This window comes from Lynx canadensis, chromosome B3, assembly GCF_007474595.2.
Source record: "Lynx canadensis isolate LIC74 chromosome B3, mLynCan4.pri.v2, whole genome shotgun sequence".
NCBI lineage: Eukaryota > Metazoa > Chordata > Mammalia > Carnivora > Felidae > Lynx > Lynx canadensis.
Window position 1 is genome coordinate 118950281 of NC_044308.2, and position 20861 is coordinate 118971141.

At 40.2% G+C, this 20861-nt stretch overlaps 1 protein-coding gene across 3 annotated transcripts in view; it reads left to right on the top strand.

The window, feature by feature from the left end:
* ZNF410 (zinc finger protein 410) overlaps positions 1 to 20861 on the top strand; it is a 52063-nt gene that overhangs the window by 27483 nt on the left and 3719 nt on the right. The window contains exons 6-11 of one of the 3 annotated variants that reach the window (XM_030319529.2): positions 5452 to 5602; positions 6210 to 6391; positions 10758 to 10847; positions 14068 to 14193; positions 14934 to 15074; positions 16520 to 16647. In XM_030319529.2, coding sequence (XP_030175389.1) covers positions 5452 to 5602; positions 6210 to 6391; positions 10758 to 10847; positions 14068 to 14193; positions 14934 to 15074; positions 16520 to 16647 — 818 coding nt within the window. The remainder of the gene's footprint in view (positions 1 to 5451; positions 5603 to 6209; positions 6392 to 10757; positions 10848 to 14067; positions 14194 to 14933; positions 15075 to 16519; positions 16648 to 20861) is intronic. The other 2 variants (XM_030319530.1, XM_030319531.1) reach the window with 2 other exon arrangements.

The window sequence follows — 20861 nt, forward strand, 5'->3', positions numbered from 1 at the left end:
GGATCCTTTAATTATGCTATAATGCCCTTCTTTGTCTCTTGTTACACCTTTGTTTTAAAATCTAGTTTGTCTGGGAGCACCTGGGTGGCTCAGTTGGTTAAGCGTCCGACTTTGGCTCAGGTCATGATCTCACAGTTCGTGGGTTTGAGCCTCACATCGGGCTCAATGCTGACAGCTCAGAGCCTGGAGCCTGTTTCAGATTCTGTGTCTCCCTCTCTCTCTCTGCCTCTCCCCCACTTGCACTCTGTCTCTGTCTCAAAAATAAATACACATTAAAAAAATTTTTTTTAAATCTAGTTTGTCTGATATAAGTGTGGCTACTCCAGCTTTCTTTTGACCTCCAGTAGCATGATAGATGGTTCTCCATCCCCTCACTTTCAATCTGAAGGTGTCCTCAAGTCTAAAATGAGTTTCTTATAGGCAGCATATAGATGGATCTTGTTTTTCTATCTGTTCTGATACCCTATGTCTTTTTGATTGGGGCATTTAGTCCATTTACATTCAGAGTTATTATTGAAAGATATAGATTTAGTGCCATTGTGTTCTTTGTAGGTTTCATGTTTGTGGTGACATCTGTGGTCCTTTATAGTCTTTGCTGCTTTTTACTCACAGAGTCCCCCTTAGGATCTCCTGCAGGGCTAGCTTAGTGGTCATGAACTGCTTTCTTTTTGTTTGTCTGGAAAAGCCTTTATCTCTCCGTCTGTTCTGAATGACAGCCTTGCTGGATAAAGGATTCTTGGCTGCATATTTTTCTTATTCAGCACAGTGAATATTTCCTGCCACTCCCTTCTGGCCTGCCAAGTTTCAGTGGACAGGTCTACTACACTTATGTGTCTACCCTTGTAGTTTGAGATCTGTTTGTCCCTGGCTGTTTTCAGAATTCTCTCTTTATCTTTGTATTTTGCCAGTTTCACTATGATATGTTGTGATGCTGATTTTGATTTTTTTTTTTTTTTTTTTTTTGAAGGGAGTTCTCTGTGCCTCTTGGACTTGGATATCTGTTTCCTTCCCCAGGTTAGGGGAGTTGTCAGCTATAATTTGTTCAGATAAACCTTCTTCCCCTTTCTCTCTCTCTTCTTCTGGAACTCCTGTGATATGGATATTATTTCATTCCATTGAATCACTTAGGACTCAAATTCTCCCCTTATGGTCTAGTAATTTTCTTTCTGTCTTTTTTTTCAGCTTCATCATTTTCCATAATTTTATCTTCCATTTCACCTATTCTCTCCTCTGCTTCTTCCATCCTTGCTGTCACTGCATCTAGTTTATTTTGGATCTCATTTATAGCATTTCTTAATTCATCAAGACTATTTCTTAGGTCTTTGATCTCTGTAGCAATAGATTCTCTGCTGTCTTCTATGCTCTTTTCAAGCCCAGCTATTAGTCCTATGAGTGTTATTCTGAATTCTTGTTCAGATATATTATTTATATCTGTTTTGAGAAATTCTCTGGCTATCATTTCTTCCTGGAATTTCTTTTGAGGAGAATTCTTCCATTTCATCATTATGACAAGGTTTCTGCCTTTTATGTGTTTTAATAGCTTTTGTTATGTGTCCCGCACCTGTGAGTGCTATATTAAAAAGGGGTCGTACACTGTCCAGGGCCTGGCACTTCAGGAACTGTCTGGAGTGTGTTGTGTGTACTCTGTTGTTGAGTATTTGGCTGCTCTATCCCACTGCTCATAGTGGTGGATTGTTTGGACCTTCCACCAGGTGTGCTTTGATGTGTTTGTTGAAGTAACCTTGGAAAAGAGGAAAGTGGGGGAGGGAGGGAGGGAACCTTATTCCATACAAAGAGAGAAATGGAAGGGGTGAAAAAAAAAACAGGCAGAGAATCAAAGAAACTGTAAGGCTTAATCCAGAGAGAGAGAGAGAGAGAGGAAAATAAAGAAGAGAGAAAGAAAAAAAGAAAGAAAAAAAGATTATATATATATATACACACACACATATATATATACACACACACACACACACACACATATATATATATGTATATATATATATAAAGATTGATCAGAAATCAAATCAGAAACTGTGAGCCTGATTTCAAAAGGGGAAGAAAAAAAAAGAAGAGCGTAGGAAGAAAAAGGAAGAAAAAGAGAAGGAAAGAAAAGAAAACAATAACAGACTGACATACAAAACCACAGTCCAGTTGTCTGTTGGGGCCTGGAACAGGTGGCTGTGCTGGTCTGCAGGAGAGGCCATCTGGTTTGGTCAGTGTCAGTTCCACTTTGGTAGATAAGCAGTTGCCAGGCACGGAGGGGTGGGGTTTGGTGTAAGCCAGTGGCCTCCACTGCAGGCTGCTCTCCTGTTCCCTGAAGCCCCACTGTGTTGGTGATGGGGAGAAAAACGGCGACACCCCGGTCTGTCCTCCCCAGACCGGGTGTCTCAAACCACACTGTTCAGGCAGCCCTCACAGAATAGCGCCGTGGGCGGCTTGTCCTGTTCCACAGTCTCCCATGCCTCCTAGGTGCTCGGCTGGCATTCAGAACCCACTGTCTTAAAGGGTCCCGCTTCGTGCAGACCTGGTTCTGGGGTAGCACCACTCCGCCCAGCCGACACAGGGCCTCTGGCTGGCAGGTGCCTGCAGGATCTTTTGTCCTTGGGGGGGGGCAATAAACCCTCTTCCCACAGTACTCGAGGGAAGGGACTGTTCTCTCCCAGTGCTCCCTGAGGTCGCTACTGTGCCCCAGGGCTGGGCTCCCCTTTCCCCCCAGACTTGTGCACACAGGGACATGTCCAGGCCAGTGCCGGGAAAGTCATGTACCCCTGAAAACTCTGATCTTCACTTCTAAGGCCGTTTGTAAAGTAGAAACGGCAAAGTAGAAACTCCTTTATTCCTTGTTCCCCATTCATGCTCTTGAGAGGTTTTTCTTTTGTCCAAACACAATACTATGCTTCCTTCGCCTCTCTTTCTCTTCCTTTTGTCTCTCCACAGAAGGGGTCTCCTCCCCTCCATGCCTATGCTGCCCACCATTTTATCTTTCTCAATTCACAAACACACACCTCTGTCCCACCAAGCTGTCTCTGTCCATCTGTAGAGATTTGTCTGTTATTCTGCACTCTGTATTCTGTTCTAAGTGTTCTGACCTCAGGACAGCTGTGTTTGAGGCATGAGGGAAATCCCAGTCCCCCTACTTCTCTGCCATCTTAACTCCAACCTGAAATTTTTATTGTTTTGATTACAAACGCATTTAACATTTTTTAAAAATTTATTTTGTGAGACAGCGACAGCGTGAGTGGGGGAGGGGTGGAGAGAGGGAGAGAGAGAGAATCCCAAGCAAGCTCTGTGCTGTCGGCACAGAGCCAGCCCTGCATGGGGCTCAAAGTCACGAAACCATGAGATCATGATCTGAGCTGAAACCAAGAGTCTGATGTTTAACCGACTGAGCCACCCAGGTGCCTGTACACATGCATTTTAAATCATGAAATATATCAATTTAATATTGCTTTTTTACCCACTAACATATAATGAAATGATTTTATTCAGTATTTAAATGGATTTGTAAGATAAATATCTTTGTTGTTATTAAAGCCACTTTGAGAGTCCTGTAGCAGTTTTTTAGAGCACATCTTCACTTCCATCTAAGTTGACTGAAATACAGAAATATTTAAATTTTGTATATGATGCAGTATATCAGGGGTTAGTTAAGGGCCAAATAACCAACCGTTGTGTAAATAAAGTTTTGTTGGAACACAGGCATACATTCAAATTGTCTATGGCTGCTACAGTGGCAAAGTTAAGTAGTTGTGACAGAGACCATATGGTCCTCAAAGCTGAAGATATTTACTGTCTAGCCCTTTACAGAAAAAATTTATTGAACCATGCTATATATGATACTGTCACTGGAAATGTTATCCCAAATGCAGAGGCCTTTCTCACATAACTGTGGGATCTTTAAAATGTTTACAGTGTTCTCTGACATGCTCAGTATGAGGTGTTGAATTTCCTCATCTTTCTCTTTTTTAGTGGGGGGAACCATTCATCAGAGGATCTCTATCCAAAACTAAAATAAATAGATACATAAATAAATACATAAATAAATAAATATCCAAAACTATCATTGGCTGAGGTCCTTTTAAGCTTATCCGTCTTCTGCAAACAGTGCTTTAGTGTTTTTAAGGGAGTGGTCTTATGAGGACTCAAATACAAGGCAACCCACTATTTTCTGAGCAATTTTTAAATTTCATGATTATATCAGTGTTCTCATTGTATCTATAACATTGAATGCACAAAGCCCCAAATGTCACTGGTTTAAATTTCTATATTAGCATGGGATTTCTACAGACCTTTCATTAGACATTAATTGCCTGGAGCTCTGGAGTTGGTGGGAAATTTCCTGTTGCAGGAAATTTTAAAAATTTACCTATGTGCAGGTATTTTTCAATTAAATTAAAAAACTGTGGGACAACATTAAGAAAGAAAAAGTTAATATTAACTAGCAAAAGCCATCTTAGTTGAAGTGTACAGCAAAGGGAATGTAGGACAGGAAGAGAATAAGATTAATAGATGGGATGGAAACTGATCAGTTGTCAGGTTCCAGGGAGTGTGGTGGGTACAACATTTATTATCCCTATTCTTGGCTTTTGAGAGGGAAATTTGGAAATATAAATCTTATTCCCGAGGTATGTATAGTAGAAAAATAAACTCCATATGCTTGAGGAAAATGAAAGAAAAGGAGTACCACCTGTGAATCTGGGATTTATATAAATTTTTAATTAACTGATTTTCTTTAAATTTAAGGGAGGAACCTCCCTACGTGCTCCTTTTCCCTCCTCCTTTTATTCTTTGAACAAAAAACTTAAGTAGATGTTACCTCTAGCTTTTTAAAATGTGTTTAGAAATTTTAAAATCAGCTGAGTTCTTGCATTCTTAAATTCTTGCATTCTTTAGTTTTATAACTAAAAAGAGGTAGCACAGGAAATTGGAAGGTTATTCTAATTCTCTACAATGATAGAAACAGCCAAATTGACCTCAGAAGATAGAAATCTAAGAATGATCATTTACAAAAGAAAGCACAACCTTAAGTCCACAACTAAGCCAGAATGGCTGCTCCTCCTAAAATAAATACAAGCTTTGTAATACCTAGAACTTGAAGTCATCTTTAGCACCCCACTCCGGGTATTGATGTATCTGCTACCCTGCCAATTTGTGTAATACAAAATAGGTTTAACTCTCCTATTTTGATACGAAACCATGTGGACATTTGCCAGAGAGGCCTAGTCTTGTGAAACAAAGCATGATGGCTTTTGATAATTCTCTGGATTAAAGGGTTAGGAACAAATTGCTCACTCACTTCTGTTGTTAAATGGATATATAGAGAGCTAAGGAAGCTGAAGATAGATATCTGCCTGCTGATCATTAGGAGTAAAATATAGGAGCTTTATCGTTTGAACCAAAGTACCTCAACAGGTTCCTTCTCTAGATTACAAATATGTGACTCTGTTACAGGAGAGAATGTCCACCTTGGTTCTGGAGATGGGCAGCCCAAAGATTCTGGGCCCCTTCCTCAAGTGGAAAAGAAACTCAAATGTACAGTTGAAGGCTGTGACCGGACATTTGTGTGGCCAGCTCACTTCAAGTACCATCTCAAAACTCATCGGTGAGCATATCTGAGGTTCCATGCTTAGAGGTCAAGAACAGTGATGCTTCTGGAGGAGCTTGTCCCTCAATTGACAAAGGAAAGCAGGGGCTCCAGTTTACTCGTGATTAAGATGTCTTTTGTTCTTTAATAGAAAGATTGCGTTGTCTCATTTACCTCATTCTTTACAGATATTTAGTAAGACATTTGGCACCTAAATGTGCCAAAACATAAAACATAATTTTTTGGGAAACTTAAAAAAAAAAAAGTAAGTGTGGGCCCTACTCTCAAACCTGCGAAAATCAGTATTCAACAAGTAAGGTGTGGGCGCCTGGCTGGCTTAGTAGGTAGAGCACGCAGCTCTTGATCTTGGGGTCGTAAGTTTAAGACCCACATCGGGCGTAAGATTACTTTAAAAAAAAAAAAAGGGAAGGCAGTCCTGGGCATCTGTAGTTTTAGCAGACATCAGGTGATTCTGACATACCTACGTTTGGGAGTTACTGTCTGCTTTGAGAGGCAACAGGAGCTGTGACTTGCCCTTTCTAGCAAAGAGCATTTTCAGGTATTGGTGCTTATGTGATTTGTTTTTGTTGGTTTGTTTTTGTTTTGTTTTGTTTTGTTGTTGCAGAAATGACCGCTCTTTCATCTGTCCGGCGGAAGGTTGTGGGAAAAGCTTTTATGTGTTGCAGAGGCTGAAGGTGCATATGAGGACTCATAATGGGGAGAAGCCCTTTATGTGCCCCGAGTCTAGCTGTGGTAAGCAGTTCACTACAGCTGGAAATCTGAAGAACCACTTGCGCATCCATACAGGTGTGTGCAACCCCAACATTCCTGCAGGCAATCTACCACTTGGCTCAGGGTTTGCTTGCCTATCCTTAGAAAGGCTCTGAGGTGGAAATAGAAATGAAGGTCTAGGGTTGTTGCTAGAACTCGAAAAGTGGAATTTCTTTTTTTCACATGCTTCGTGGCACTTTTCAATTAATTCAGTCACATTTATTGACTTTTCACCTGTGTGTGAGGAATGGACAGTGTTAATTTCTGCCTCTAGGAGCTTAAAGTGTAGGAAGGCATATAAGACCTTCTCTGATAACAATGATATGATGAGATATGGACAAAATTAGTATTGCTAAATTTCTTCAAATGTTACTTGGTTGTAATTTTGGTCAGTAATATTTATTGAATTATACAAACCATACAGAGCCTCTTCTAGCCACCAAATGGGGTAAGGTGGGGGGAAATACAAAAGCTAATTTTAACCCCTGACTTTGAGGAGTTTGCTTTCTTGTTAAAGCCTCACAACATGAGAAGCAAAATGGAAAAGTGACTTGATTTGGGTCCAATGGCATGTTAATACCAAAGGACCACGATAAAAATACCTTGACTCTCATTCTGAGAGTTTAAGGGCAACTTTCCAAGCCTAAAATGTGCTAAGTCTCTTGTCAGAGTTTAATCACTGAACCAAGACTGGTCTCTGAGGATGTGTAACTGTTCTTCCCCCTCTCTTGCCACTTTCTTTGTCTCTTCTTTATTCTTGCATTGCTAAAACAATAGCAAATATAATTAAAGGGCATTAAAAAGTGAAACTTGTTCCAGGTATGCCCCTATGATTCCTGCTAGAGTGCCATTACCACTGGATATGTTTTAGGGCAGAATAGCTGTGTTCTCAGCTCTTTCTTGAGAGAGTAAACTATACTTGCTCCAAGAAGCAGTTTGAATGAAAGAACAAGAAAAACATCTAGCTGAATAGATTAGGGAAGAAGTAGATAGAGTTCACCGTACTTGATTTTTGAATTCATTAACCCGTTCATCTTCGTGCTGCAACTTACGTTTGTAGATTTGATAAAACTGAACATCTTAAAATGCTTCCTTTTACTTTGGGGCATGACCTTATTTTCTCTCTTCATTCTAGCTCTTTCTAGCTCTCCCTTGTTAATCTCCTCTAATTGTTCATCATTTTCAGAATTTCATGTTTTTCTCATTTCACTCAGTGTGCTCTCTCATTGCAGTCTCAGGGCTCAATGTGATCATTTCTCCCTGGATGCCTCACAGATCTGAGTCGCCATAATTAATATAATAATAAAAGTTAGCATTTATTGACACAATTTAATATGGGTCCAGCACATACACATTATCCCATTTAATTCTCAAGGATACTTTATGCGTGAGATACTGTATTTGTTGATGAAGAAACAGGAGATTAGAGTTAAATAACTTGCCCAACATTACACAGCTAGGAAAAGGCAGGGTTGAGATTTGAATTCTGATCTGACTCCAAAGCTCTTACAAGGATTTTGATTTCAAATGCTGATAATTCACATTATCTCAAATGTCAAAACTGAGCCACAGTTTTGGTCTTTATTAGTAGTAATGATAGTAATTAAAGCTACCAATTTCAATGGCTTACCATGAGGGCTGACTATGTGCCAGACACTATGCTGAAGATACTTAACTTGTAGTGTCTCAGTTCTCAAAATAATCTTTCGAGATTGTATTGTGTTAATTTTATAGAGAAAAAGCTGCTTCTCAGAGAGGTCAGCTATCTTCCCTGTACTAATAAGTGGTGGTGTCAAGATTTGAACTCAACATTAATGGACTCATGCTCTTAATCATTACGCAGCATTGCCTCTTGACCATCCTCTTCTCCTGTGTCTTTTCCTTTCAGCAAAAATCACCATCCTCTCAGTTTCCAAATGCGAAGGCCATCTCACCTAAGCCAGCTTGATGCAGTGATTCATGCCACTAGATTCTGATGAGTCTTGTTCTAAGGCTGTAATAACAAGTATATTAATTCATTTATTTGGCAACTTTTGAGTGCCTAGCATTTTGGGGTAGGTGTGAGTATATAAACATGTTTTCAGAAAAGTTACAGACCACTCACTGGAAAGTCACAAACATTAAACTGTGGTACAGTCTGAAAGAACAGTATAATCTAGAGCAGTGTTGTCCCCCCTTCCATGCCCAGCTCCCCTGTTGTCACCGTGTCAGCTTTAGTTGCTGAGTAGGGAAACTCGCTCTTCCTGGGTTTCTCCTTTACTCTCACACTGCTGCCACACTGACAACACTTCTGACACCAAATGTGTGAGGATTTTTCCCATACCAAACAATTCTCTGCAATACCAGCTGGGTGTCCTACAATTTAACTTAATTCTAACACTGTCTATCTGTAGATAGCATCAGATCCCACAGATCAAGGGCTCAGTCCCACAAGATTGTTCCCATACTGCTTCAGATGGCAGTTGCAAGTAGTAGGTTCCCACGTTGCTCACAACTTCTGTCTGACCAGGCTACAAATCAGAAGTTCCCATGATCCTCCTTTGGATTCAGTTATTTATGAGAACATCTCATAGAACTCAGGGAAACACTTATTTACATCTACTAGTTTATTGTATAATAAAGGATATGCTAAAGGATACAGATGAATAGCCAGACAAAGAGATATATAGGGCGAGATCTGGAAAGGTCTGAAGTACAGGGATTTCTGCCCACATGGAGTTGGAGTGTGCTACCCTTCTGGCGTGTAGTTGTGTTCACCAACCAGAAAGCTTCTGGACCCTGTACTTTGGGAATTTTATAGAGGCTTCTCCATGTGGGCATCATCGGTTATTAATTTCCATGTCCAGCCCCTCTTCCCTCTCTGGAGAGTAGGGGATGGGGCTGAAAATCCCAAGCTTCTAATCATGGCTTGGTCTTTCTGGAGAGCAGCCCTTATCTAGGAGCCCACCCAAGAGTTACCTCACTAGAATAAGAGACACTACTATCACCTAGGAAATTCCAAGGGATTTAGGAGCTCTGTGTCAGGAACCAGAGGCAGAGACCAATAGGTATACTTCTTATTTTACACTTGCTATTTTCTGAACTTGTCCTGGGTACTCTTAGTTTCAAGGCTGTGCTCACACTGTTCTTTGTGCCTGAAATTCCCTTCCTTCCTTGTCATCTTTTAAGATCAGCTTAAATTCAGCTTCTTTAAAAAAAAAAAAAATTACCACAATTAGAATTCCTCTCTTTTCTAAATACAGTACTTTTTTTTGTACAGAAACTTACATTAAAGTTATGTATGAATACATTTCTTTCTCTCATACTAGTCTGTGACCTTCAGATAATAACTGCATCTCTGATTTTTTTTTTCCACTTCTTATTTTGAAATAATTATAGACTCATGAGTACTTGTGAAAATAGTACAAAGAGGGGTGCCTGGGTGGCTCAGTCGGTTAAGCGTCTGACTTCGACTCAGGTCATGATCTCACAGTTCATGGGTTCAAGCCTCACTTTGGGTTCTGTGCTCACCTCTTAGAGCCTGGAGCCTGCTTCGGATTCTGTGTGTGTGTGTGTGTGTGTGTCTCTCTCTCTCTCTCTCTGCTCCTACCCCACTCAGTCTCTCTCTCTCTCTCAAAAATAAAGAAACATTAAAAAAATTAAAAAAATAGTGCAAAGGATTTTGTTGTGTGCTTCACCCAGTTTCCCCAAAATGAGACATCTTATGTAGCCACAGTACAATATCAAAACCAGAAAGTTAATAGTACTTTCAGTCTACAGACCTTAATTAGTTTTTACCATGCATCTTTGATTTTTAAAATAACAAAGTAATACTGTAAACAATGAAACTTCCAGAAAAGCACAAAGAAGAAAGCAAACCATCCATAATACCACTGTCAGGATATAACTACCTTTAGCATATTGTTACAGGTTTTTCTTTATACTTCTGACTGAACACCTGTTTTTGTTTGCTTTATAGAAAAGGACTATGTAATACCTATTTTGTAACTTGTAGAAATCTCTACTTTTTAGTGGATTTAGAAACTGAATCATAAAGAGAATTGATTGAAAGTAAAAATCCTGATAGCATATATGGTGTTGATCTTGATACCCTCAAAAGGGATTGGATTACTGAAGAAGGTAGGTCATTGTAGCTTGGGGTCAGCCCTTGAGCCAGGTGGGAGAAAGAAGTATGATGCTCAGAGGTAGCCACTCTAAAGAAGAGGGCAGGACTATATGGTGGCTGTCCACTAGGAGATCATTGAGAGATGACACTTGCTGAATGGCCCAATTGAAATTATATAGCATGAATTCAAGAAATCAGAGCAAGTCATTGGAAACAGAGTAAGATTAATGGGAAAAGAGAGTAATAGATAGTCAATTCATCAGAAGACTGAGTCTTTAACTTATTTTCTGTCTCTAGGAGAGAAGCCTTTCCTTTGTGAAGCCCAAGGATGTGGCCGTTCCTTTGCTGAGTATTCTAGCCTCCGAAAACATTTGGTGGTTCACTCAGGTACTAGAACTCTGGCCATTCATAGATTTCAGGGAAGGTGGAGAACCAAAAGTGTAAATGTGTGGGAGGGGGATGGTATAAAGAAATCTAGAGGGGGCGCCTGGGTTGTTCAGTCAATTAAGCTCTGACTCTTGATTTCAGCTCAGGTCATGATCTCATGGTTTCTGAGATCGAGCCTTGCTTCAGGCTTCATGTGCTGAGCACGTGGAGCCTGCTTGGGATTCTCTCCCTCTCTCTGCATGTCCCTCCCCTGCTCCCACACATGCGCATGTGCATGGCCACACTCAACAATAAATAAATAAACTTAAAAAAAAAAAAAGAAATCTAGAAAGTAACAAACTGTTCAACATAAAGTTCGCTTCTCCTCATGACAAAATTAAAAATCAAGGCTCTTAATGATTGAATTCAAAGGGTTGTATAATCAAAGGGGAAAAAAACTGATTTTTCTTATTTTCAGCTTAGCCATTGACTGAATTGCTTTCTAATTCAGAGCTTTTCTGAGGAGATTTATTTGCAAATTTATTTGCCACTGTGCTGGGTGCTTTATAAATTATATCAGGTATGGACCATGGAGGTCATTCAAAGCAGAGACTTGCCAAGGCAGAAGTGAACTCAAAGTGGAGAGATTCTAGAACAGAATCAAGTAATTATTCGTTAGCCACAGGAAGTATAGGGAAGCCAGAACAGGAGGAGTGGAGGGAAGGAACTGGAAGTTGTTTACGATGAGAGCAGTGAAGCAGTTCAGTGGGAATGAGGGAGTTGGAAAGATGTAATCAATCAGGGACATGAATTTCAGAGCTGAGCTTGTAGGAATGGAGCAGTTTTTTATGATGACAGGTTCTAAGCAGAGGTGGCAAATGATAACCTGTGGCTTAGATGTAGACTTCTACGTAGGTTTTGCTTGGATTATAGTGTTTTTATTTTATTTTACTTACTTTTATTACATAAAATTATTTTGAACATACATAAGAGTAAATAAAGATGTCTTCTTATATAACAACAATACTATTATCATACCTTCCTGGACTAACAATTTCTTAGTTTTATCTCATACCCAATCCGTGTTTAGTTTTTCTTCACTTTTCTCAAAAGTGTCTTTTAAAGTGGGTTTGTTTAGGGGCGCCTGGGTGGCGCAGTCGGTTAAGCGTCCGACTTCAGCTAGGTCACGATCTCGCGGTCCGTGAGTTCGAGCCCCGCGTCGGGCTCTGGGCTGATGGCTCAGAGCCTGGAGCCTGTTTCCGATTCTGTGTCTCCCTCTCTCTCTGCCCCTCCCCCGTTCATGCTCTGTCTCTCTCTGTCCCAAAAATAAATAAACGTTGAAAAAAAAAAAAATTTAAAGTGGGTTTGTTTAAATCAGGATCCAACAAGGTTTAATTATTGTACTGAGTAAGTCTTCTCTAAATCCATCTGTACTCACTTTTTTTCTTTCATGTCATAGACTTACTGCATAATGGAGTTAGTTGGGTTTTATAGAATGTCCCATATTCTGGATTTGTTGGTTTGTTTCCTTTTATGTCATTTAACTTGTTCCCCTAGATTTCCTATAAAAGGAAGTAAGCCCTAAAAACCTCAAAGGTTCAAAGATTTAGCATGGATATGTTATAGATGGTCATATGTGTTTCATTATTTATCACATCAGGAGGCACATAGTGCTTGGTTACAGAATTCATCAGTAGGTTCAGGTGGTAACACCATGATATTCACACTGTAAATTTCCCCAGCAACCTTTTGCTTTATGGTTTCATCTCTGAATGATGCCTGAATTGGTTATTTCATTAGGATATTAAAGTGGTAGGTTTCTAATTCTGTTATTTTGTTCACATCAGCTGGAATTCTGTGTATAATAGGTCTCTTCTCTATGTAGTAGGGCTATTTGGTAATCTGCACAGGAATGGAGAATAAATATGTCATCTTTTTCTTTTAATTTCTTTTGATTATGAGTTTTCAAAATAAGAAATTGGTGCTCTTGTTTCTTCTAGTAGTGTCAGATAATTGCCTTTCTTTCTCATTAGTATTAGTTTGAATTCATGGGTTTCTGTATAGTCACTGTATGTCAATCCATTTTAGTTCTTTTTTAACAGCTTTTTTTTAAGACTTTATTTTTTTAAATTTTTTCTTTTTTTTTTTTTTTTTTTTTTTTTTATGGTAGGAAAGGCCTTTATTGTTGGCAACGGGAAATTAAAAGAGGAGGGGGACACGACAGCTCTGGCTCCAGGGGTGGCTCCCCAGACCTACTCTTTCGCTGTCCTGGGAGAGCTTAAGACTTTATTTTTAAGTAATCTCTACACCCATCATGGGGCTTGAATTCACAATCCTGAGATCAAGAGTCTCACACTCCACTGAGCTAGCCAGGTGCCCCATCAACAGCTTTTTTGATGTGTAATGCATGTACCTTGCAATTCATCCATTATAAGCATACAAATCAGTGATTTCTAGAAAATATATAGAATTATACAGTCATCACTACAATCCAGTTTTAGAACACTTCTGTCACACCAGAAGGTTTCTTTTTGCCCCCCTCGTTGTCAGTTCCTGCTTCCGCCCCCAGATCCAGGCAACCACTGATTAGCTTTATGTCTCTATAGATTTGCCATTTCTGGAAGTTTTCTGGCCATTTCACTTACTTTTGTCACAGGCTAGTCCCTTGTAGGCATGTGTTTCTGACCCTAGCTCTAAGTGTGATTGTCTGAGTAGGTGGAAAGCCGACTGAGAGTTTTGGACTCGAGGACACAGAGGGTAGTTCAGATCGCCATGTGGAAGAGCCATCGGTGTAAACACTGAAGACTGTGAGAGTGGTGGCGGGAAGTGGAATAAGGGGGTATTATGAATGCAGGGTTGGGATCCTTGAGGATGGCACATGTTCTGGAGGTCCATGGAAGACTGTATCTGGAAAGGGAAGGAAGTATTCTACATGGCCGCCATGACCTGATACCAGAGGTTGTGAAGGCAGCAGTACGGTGGGTGTGGGAAGGATAGGGGCTGGGAGCAGTGAGCAGTGAGCGTGCTCACTGGTGAACTCTTCCTGCCTTCTCTGGTGTACTGAAAGTTTGGAGGCTGGGGGCCTCCGAGGCTGGGTGGAGAATGGGAGAAGGAAAAAGCCTCTTATGTTTAGCTTAACATTCTCTGGATTTCTCTGTCCTGGTCTTGAATCCGTTCTCTTGCTGTCAGGAATGTACCCTGTCTTTTTGGCTACCCTGTCTTAACCTGGTCTCTGTTTCAGGAGAGAAGCCCCATCAGTGTCAAGTATGTGGGAAGACCTTCTCTCAGAGTGGGAGTAGGAATGTGCACATGAGAAAGCATCATTTGCAGCTAGGAGCAGCTGGGAGTCAAGAGCAGGAGCAAACTGGTGAGAAGAGAGGGTGTAGTGGAGGGCTATATCTTCTGGTTTCAAAAAGCCAAATGACTGGCATGTCTGGTTGTTTGGAAATTTTCAGATTTTGTGTTGGGGAGAAAGACCTGGTCTCACTGGATTGACTAGTGGTTTCCAATGTATCTGTACAATAAAATCTATAAGCTTTTAAAATGTACATATTCGTATTGCTTGTCCACTCTTCATTCCCAAATAAAACAATACAACCTGATAAATGAGATTATTTGGGAATAAGATCCCAGAATCTGTAGTTTTTAAGTTTCCCTAGTGAGTTTGGTGGTAACTCGTGCTGATCCATATGAACCAGCATTTGAGTATTACTGTGGTAAAGATTTCTATAAGACAAGGTTTTAAACATTTTTTATGTATCAGTCATGACTCCCTTTTTACCCTAACTTAAATTTGATAACTCATTTTTATTATTTTTTTCCACGTGTTATTTTAATCAATTATTTTATTCCAAATACTCCTTTCCAAGGACGCATCCATCCCATTTCATACCTTAATTCTCCACCTGCTGATCACAGGCAAGGATATTTATCTATGAGGCTCCACCCTTCCCTTCTAGGTTTACTCTTGCTCCCAAAACTAGGTAGCATCCAAGATACAGGTTGGCTTCCACTTCCGAAAGAAAAAGTCAGCTTCCCATGAAGGGAAATGGGGACCAGGCACAGCCTTGACCGCTGCATGTCTCTTACATCCTATTCTCTGTGCAGCTGAGCCATTAATGGGCAGTAGTTTGCTTGAAGAGGCTTCAGTAACCAGTAAAAACCTGGTGCCTATGAATTCCCAGCCCAGCCTTGGTGGAGAGTCCTTGAACCTACCAAATACCAATTCTATCCTAGGAGTTGATGATGGTAAGACTTTCAACTCTCCTTTATTTGGGGAAAATGGGCTGCAACTAGGGACTAAGGAATGGGGTTGTCTCCAAAATGGAGGTTTTAATTAATTTCATTTCTTGTGAGTAGCTGTGGTATGATTGAGTAGCATTTGTATTCTTTGTCTCTGGGATGGATAAGTGAATCTGTTAAAAAAAAAAATTTCTTTTTCGTTGAACAGATGACGTAACAAAAGAGTAACAAAAAATTTTAAGAAGAAAATTATCCATAATCCTAGCATCCTAGCCCAACTATTTCTATCTTTCCTATTGCAGTTTTGGAAGAACTTAACTTTTAAAACATTTAAACAGAACATAACCAGGTTTTACAGAGGAGATATAAAGCAATTTCTCCATACCTTCAAAAGCCATATCTTCTGGAGAAAAGAAAGGGCTCTCTAGGAAACAGTTGCTCCTCTCTGGTATAGAAATTTCACCCAAGTTACACAGGCCAGGCCCTCTTCTCTGAAAAACTTAACAGGTGAGGTCAGCATGCATTTATTCAGTGCCTACTGTGTGCCTGGCACCATGGGAAAGATAAAAGTAGAAAGCAGGGACCTTAAAATGTAGTTGAGAAGTCAAAATTTACATACGGGAGACAACGGTGAACAGAAAGTAGTATATAAGCAAATGTTACATTGCACGGTGCAGTCTGGAAGAGCAGTAGGTATTGAAAGCCCCCCTGGAAGAAACTTTTAATTTTTTAGGGGGCTAAGTAGTTTATGTATGAACTGTTTCCAGAAGATTTTTCTGGTGATCTCACTTGATAAAGTCTGAGATCCTGTGTTTTAGTTACTCCTCATGTCCCATTCAGTTTTGTGTATAGGTGACCATGTTTGTGTAACTTCTGTGTGGAGTCTACATGGGCCAGAGTGTGCTTCCACAACAAGCCTCCTTGGTTTCGTAAATGATACTAGTGGATAACCAAAGTGTAAGACACAGAAATTGCATGGAACTACTTTGCCATTCTTAAGGAAGAAAGTCTCAAGGGAGGAAGGGACACTGAGTACAGGAACTTTGAAGCCAGACCTAAGTTCTTGACTTGCTCATATTATGCTGTTTCTATCATTGGTGGCTGCTTTAAGGGTTGGCTCTGGTCTCCTGATTTGCCTGCATAAGCAGATTTTGCCCTGTTTCAATGCACGGTTAATCCAGTTAACAGTGCTAAAGCTGTATTACTTTAAATTGGTATATTACAAAATGGTCAACTCTTACATCAGGATTTCTTGCCTTTCCTTCCCATCCCCCTTTTGTCGTACTTTCTAAATTCACTGGTAATGATTATCAGACAGCAATTAATTTGGAAAACATATAGGAATATGGGTTTTTCAGGGAACAGTTTTTAGTGTTCTTAATGAGGCTTGATAATGCAGGTAGGTATAACTGTGGATTCACTTTTCATTGAGACATTTTCTGCTGTTTCAGAGGTGCTTGCTGAAGGATCCCCACGTCCCCTGTCTTCAGTGCCTGATGTGACACATCACTTGGTGACCATGCAGTCAGGGAGGCAGTCATATGAGGTTTCTGTCTTAACTGCCGTAAATCCACAGGAGGTAAATTTATCTCTTGCCCTTACTTTGTTTCTGTAGAGACTAATGTGGACAGTGGTTAGAGATCTAGTTTAGAAAATCTGAAAGTGACTCCAGTTTCCCTTTCCTGGAAACTTTGACTAGAAGATCTTCCTTTAAGCTAAGCATGAGACCAGATTTGAAAGAAACTTGATTGTTAGGGTCTCCTGGATTGGGAGATTGGTCACTCATGGCTGGGTCTCTCAGCTTTAATTTCCTTTGTATACATACCTTACTGAATGATATCTGCTCCTACTGTTCTCTGCCTATGACATAAGGATATTGCTTTTATTTTATAAGGAAAATAATATCCTGGGACAAAGTGGTCCTTGAGCAAAAAGACTAGTGACAAAATCATTGAAAGTAATCATTGTTCATTTTGTACCAGGCTGAACCAACTGGACATACAGGACATGTTCACTTGCTTGTGGAATGAGAACCATTATCTAAAGCAGGGAAAGTTTTAAGTTTATTCTAAGCACTCCCATCTTTATGGTCTTGGCTCCAACCCAGAAAACAGAATGAAAACTTGTCAGGCTTCTAGAATCTTAGGATATTTTATTGGTCTTTTGTCTTGGGAGTAAATGACTTCATCATGAGCTCATTTCATATGTATAAACTTTTGCCAAAACCTGGGTATCCCGGATACCTCCGTATTACAGTATCTCTTACAGTGCTGTCCCATCTTTTTCCCCTGTCCTTTCATTATAACCTGATACCACAACTGTTGCCGTATTCAAATGACTGCATCCTATATTGAATATTCTTGATTATTCTATAAGCTTCCTGGGGATCCTCAGGATCATAGGGCTTTGGCCATGCATGTTCATGTTTTTGCCAGGATCTTTCCTTGTATGTCATCATTATGACCCATTGTCTGAGTCTTGCTTGTATTATATTGAAAGTTTTTTTGCTATTGGTATCATTGGTTTTTCCTAATCCACTTTCTCCTGGCTACTGCTTTGGAACATGTCTCACCTATGAAGACTTCCTTTGTTATTTCCCCTCTTCATTTATGTGTTTTAAAATTTTTGTTATAGAAGTTTTCATAAAGTACAGTGAGAGAGAGTATAGTACTCATGTACCTATCACCCAACTTCAACAGTTAGCTTTCTACTGTTCTTATTTTCTCTCTTCCTACCTACAATTTGTTGCTGCTGTTCTGTTTGTGCTGGAGTATTTAAAAAAATTTTTAACATTTATTTATTTATTTTTGAGAGACAGAGCACGAGTTGGGGAGGGGAAGAGAGAGAGGGAAACAAAGAATCCGAAGCAGGCTCCAGGCTCTCTGCTGTCAGCGCAGAGCCCAATGCAGGGCTCGAACCCATGAACCCTAAGATCATGGCCTGAGATGAAATTGGACTCTTAACTGAGCCACCCAGGCATCCCTGTGCTGGATGGAGTATTTAAAAGCAAATCACAGACATACCATTTCATTTGTAGGTATTTCAGGATACACCTCTAACAGATAAGTTTTTTGGGGGCGCCTGGGTGGCTCAGTTGGTTGGCATCCGACTTCAGTTCAGGTCATGATCTCATGGTCCATGAGTTCGAGCCATGCATGGGGCTCTGTGCTATCAATGCAGAGCCTGGAGCCTGCTTCAGATTCTGTGTCTCCCCCTCTCTCTGCCCCTCCCCCTCTCATGCTCTGTCTCTCTCTGTCAAAAATAAACATTAAAAAAAATTTAAAAAACAAACATGTTTTTTTCATAGCTGTCTTTATCACACCCAATAAAATTAACGATTTATTGATATCCTCAAACAGTAAGTCTATATTCCTTTTTTTTCTCAAAATGTCTTTTAATGGTTGGTTGGTTTGAATTAGGATTCAGACAAGCCCCATTCATTGCATTTGGTTAATAATTCTCTTAATTCTCTTTATCTCTAATAGTCTCCCCCTCTTCCCCCCTGTCTTTTTTTTCCAGAATGGCTGTTTAAGGAATTGGGTTATTTGTCCTATACAATTTCCTACATTCTGGTTTTGGCTGATTGACTCCTTTTGCTGTTTAATATATTTCTCTATCCAGAGATTTTCTAAAAACTGGTAGTTAGGAGCTTAGATTCATGTTTTTTTCCCCCTTCCTTGGCAAGGATATTTTATAGGTGGTACTCTTGCTTTCTGTTACAGTTCACAGGAGACATATGGTATTCAGTTGTCCTCTTACTAAGCTTAATGATTGACCAATGGGTTACATAAAAATTTTGGTAAACATTACTGATCATGGCCTAGATCAGTTTGTTTTTTTTTTTTTTTTTTTTTTTAGGCTTGCAAAATGGTGATATCCTAATTCCCTTTTTCTTTCTGCTTTTATGAACTGTGATCCTTCTGTCAGAGAAAAGCTTTCATCAACTACTGGATCGCTCTGCAATAGTTCAGAAAAATTATTTCTTTTTTACCTACTAGAAATTGTCATTCTGACAAGCCAGTCCCCAACACTCAGCCTTTTCCTTTTTTATATTTGAAACCTTGGAGCTTTTCTCTCCTGTATTGCTAAATACCTTTTTCAATGAATCATTCCAAGTTTCCTCAAATAAATACCAGATGTATAAAAACTTAGTCAAGGGGAGCCTGGGTGACTCAATTGGTTGAGCGTCTGACTCTTGATTTCGGCTCAGGTCACGATCCCAGGGTTGTGGGATCAAGCCCCATATTGGGCTCATGTTGCGCTCAAGTTGGGCTCCACGCTGAGTGTGGAGCCTGCTTAAGATTCTCTCTCTCTTCCCCAGTTCCCTCTCCCCCACTCGGGCACTCTCTCGCTCGCTCTTTCTGAAATAACAAAACAACAACAAAAAAATGAACAGAAAACCTTAGTCAACAGGGTGCTATATACCTAATATGTGCAAGGCCCTCTGCTGGGTACTAGTTATACAATAGTAAACAAAGTACAATTGTTGCCTTTTATAACTGTGCAAATGGTGCCCCTGGAGTTGTACTGTACAGAGAGCATGGGAAGGGTGACAGATCAATAAACTGGCAATTTTTATATGGTATAGTAAGTGCTAGCCTTGGGGGAAGTCAGGGAATGAATTCTAAGTTTGAGACCTGAGGAATGAATAGCAGTTATCTTGATGGATAAGTGGGAGGGATTGGAAGAAGATAACAGGCATAAAGGTAGCAAGCAGTGTGTACAAGGGTAGAAGGTGAGAGGGAACAGGGCACACAACTATGGAATCAAAAGGGCTGAGTGGGATGGGATGTGGAATGGAGAGATGGGCTGGAATGAAAAGTGAAAGCAGGAAAGTTATGCTAGTTTCTCTCTTGAAGGGCCTTAAAGGACATGATTTTATCCCAGGGGCAATGGGGGGCCACTGCATGGTTTTAAGGCAGGTATGACATGGTCAGATTTGTGTATGCAAAAAGTCCAGCAATAGCACATTTTTTCCCCTTGGGCCTAGGCACATGGGTCTTGGAATTGGCTTCATTGTGTCCTTGTCTAGGTGATGCTCACTCATAGTCTCAGGCAGACCCAGTAACACAGATCACCTATAAAAAAAAAACAAAAAACTTGGCCTTCCCTCCAGGAGGACACTGAGGGTCTGCAGGCCCTAAATACCCAGTTTCATGGTGGAAACCCCAAACTCTTAATAGGAAAATATTAACACAAAGGGGAAAGTGCTGCCCTTAGTGAGGCTGAAAGTCCTAGATTATCACTTTTCCCTCACGGGTCCTCGGGTCCTGTGTATTTACAAACACACCCTCTGTCTGAGCCTCACTTCTTTTGTTTCCTTCACTGTTACCTCTATTATTTCTCCTCTTACCACAGGCATTTCCACTGCTCTTCCTCTCCTTTTCCTTATCGAGACAGGCTTATCACGTCATCTGATACCTTCATTTTTAAAAGCTACAAGGCCCTCTAGCCTCCAGGTTTAGTTCTCTTCCTCATCCAAGGTCCTGGTACTAACTGACCTTCCTCCAGTGAGTGAGGAATGTTGAGTCCTTAGAGATTCTCAGATAAAAGGCTATTTGCAGTCCATAAAACAACAATGCTTATTTCAAATTTTTGGAGATAATCACACGTTGTAGATCAGACCCGTAAGAATCTACTTGTGCACTTCTACTTGGACCCCTGTAAATAGGCTCTAAAAGTAAAAACGTAACAAGAATATCAGAATAACCAAAGCAATTATCAGAAATTATCATGGGAGGGGTGCCTGGCTGGCTCAGTTGGTAGAGCATGTCACTCTTGATGTCGGGGTGG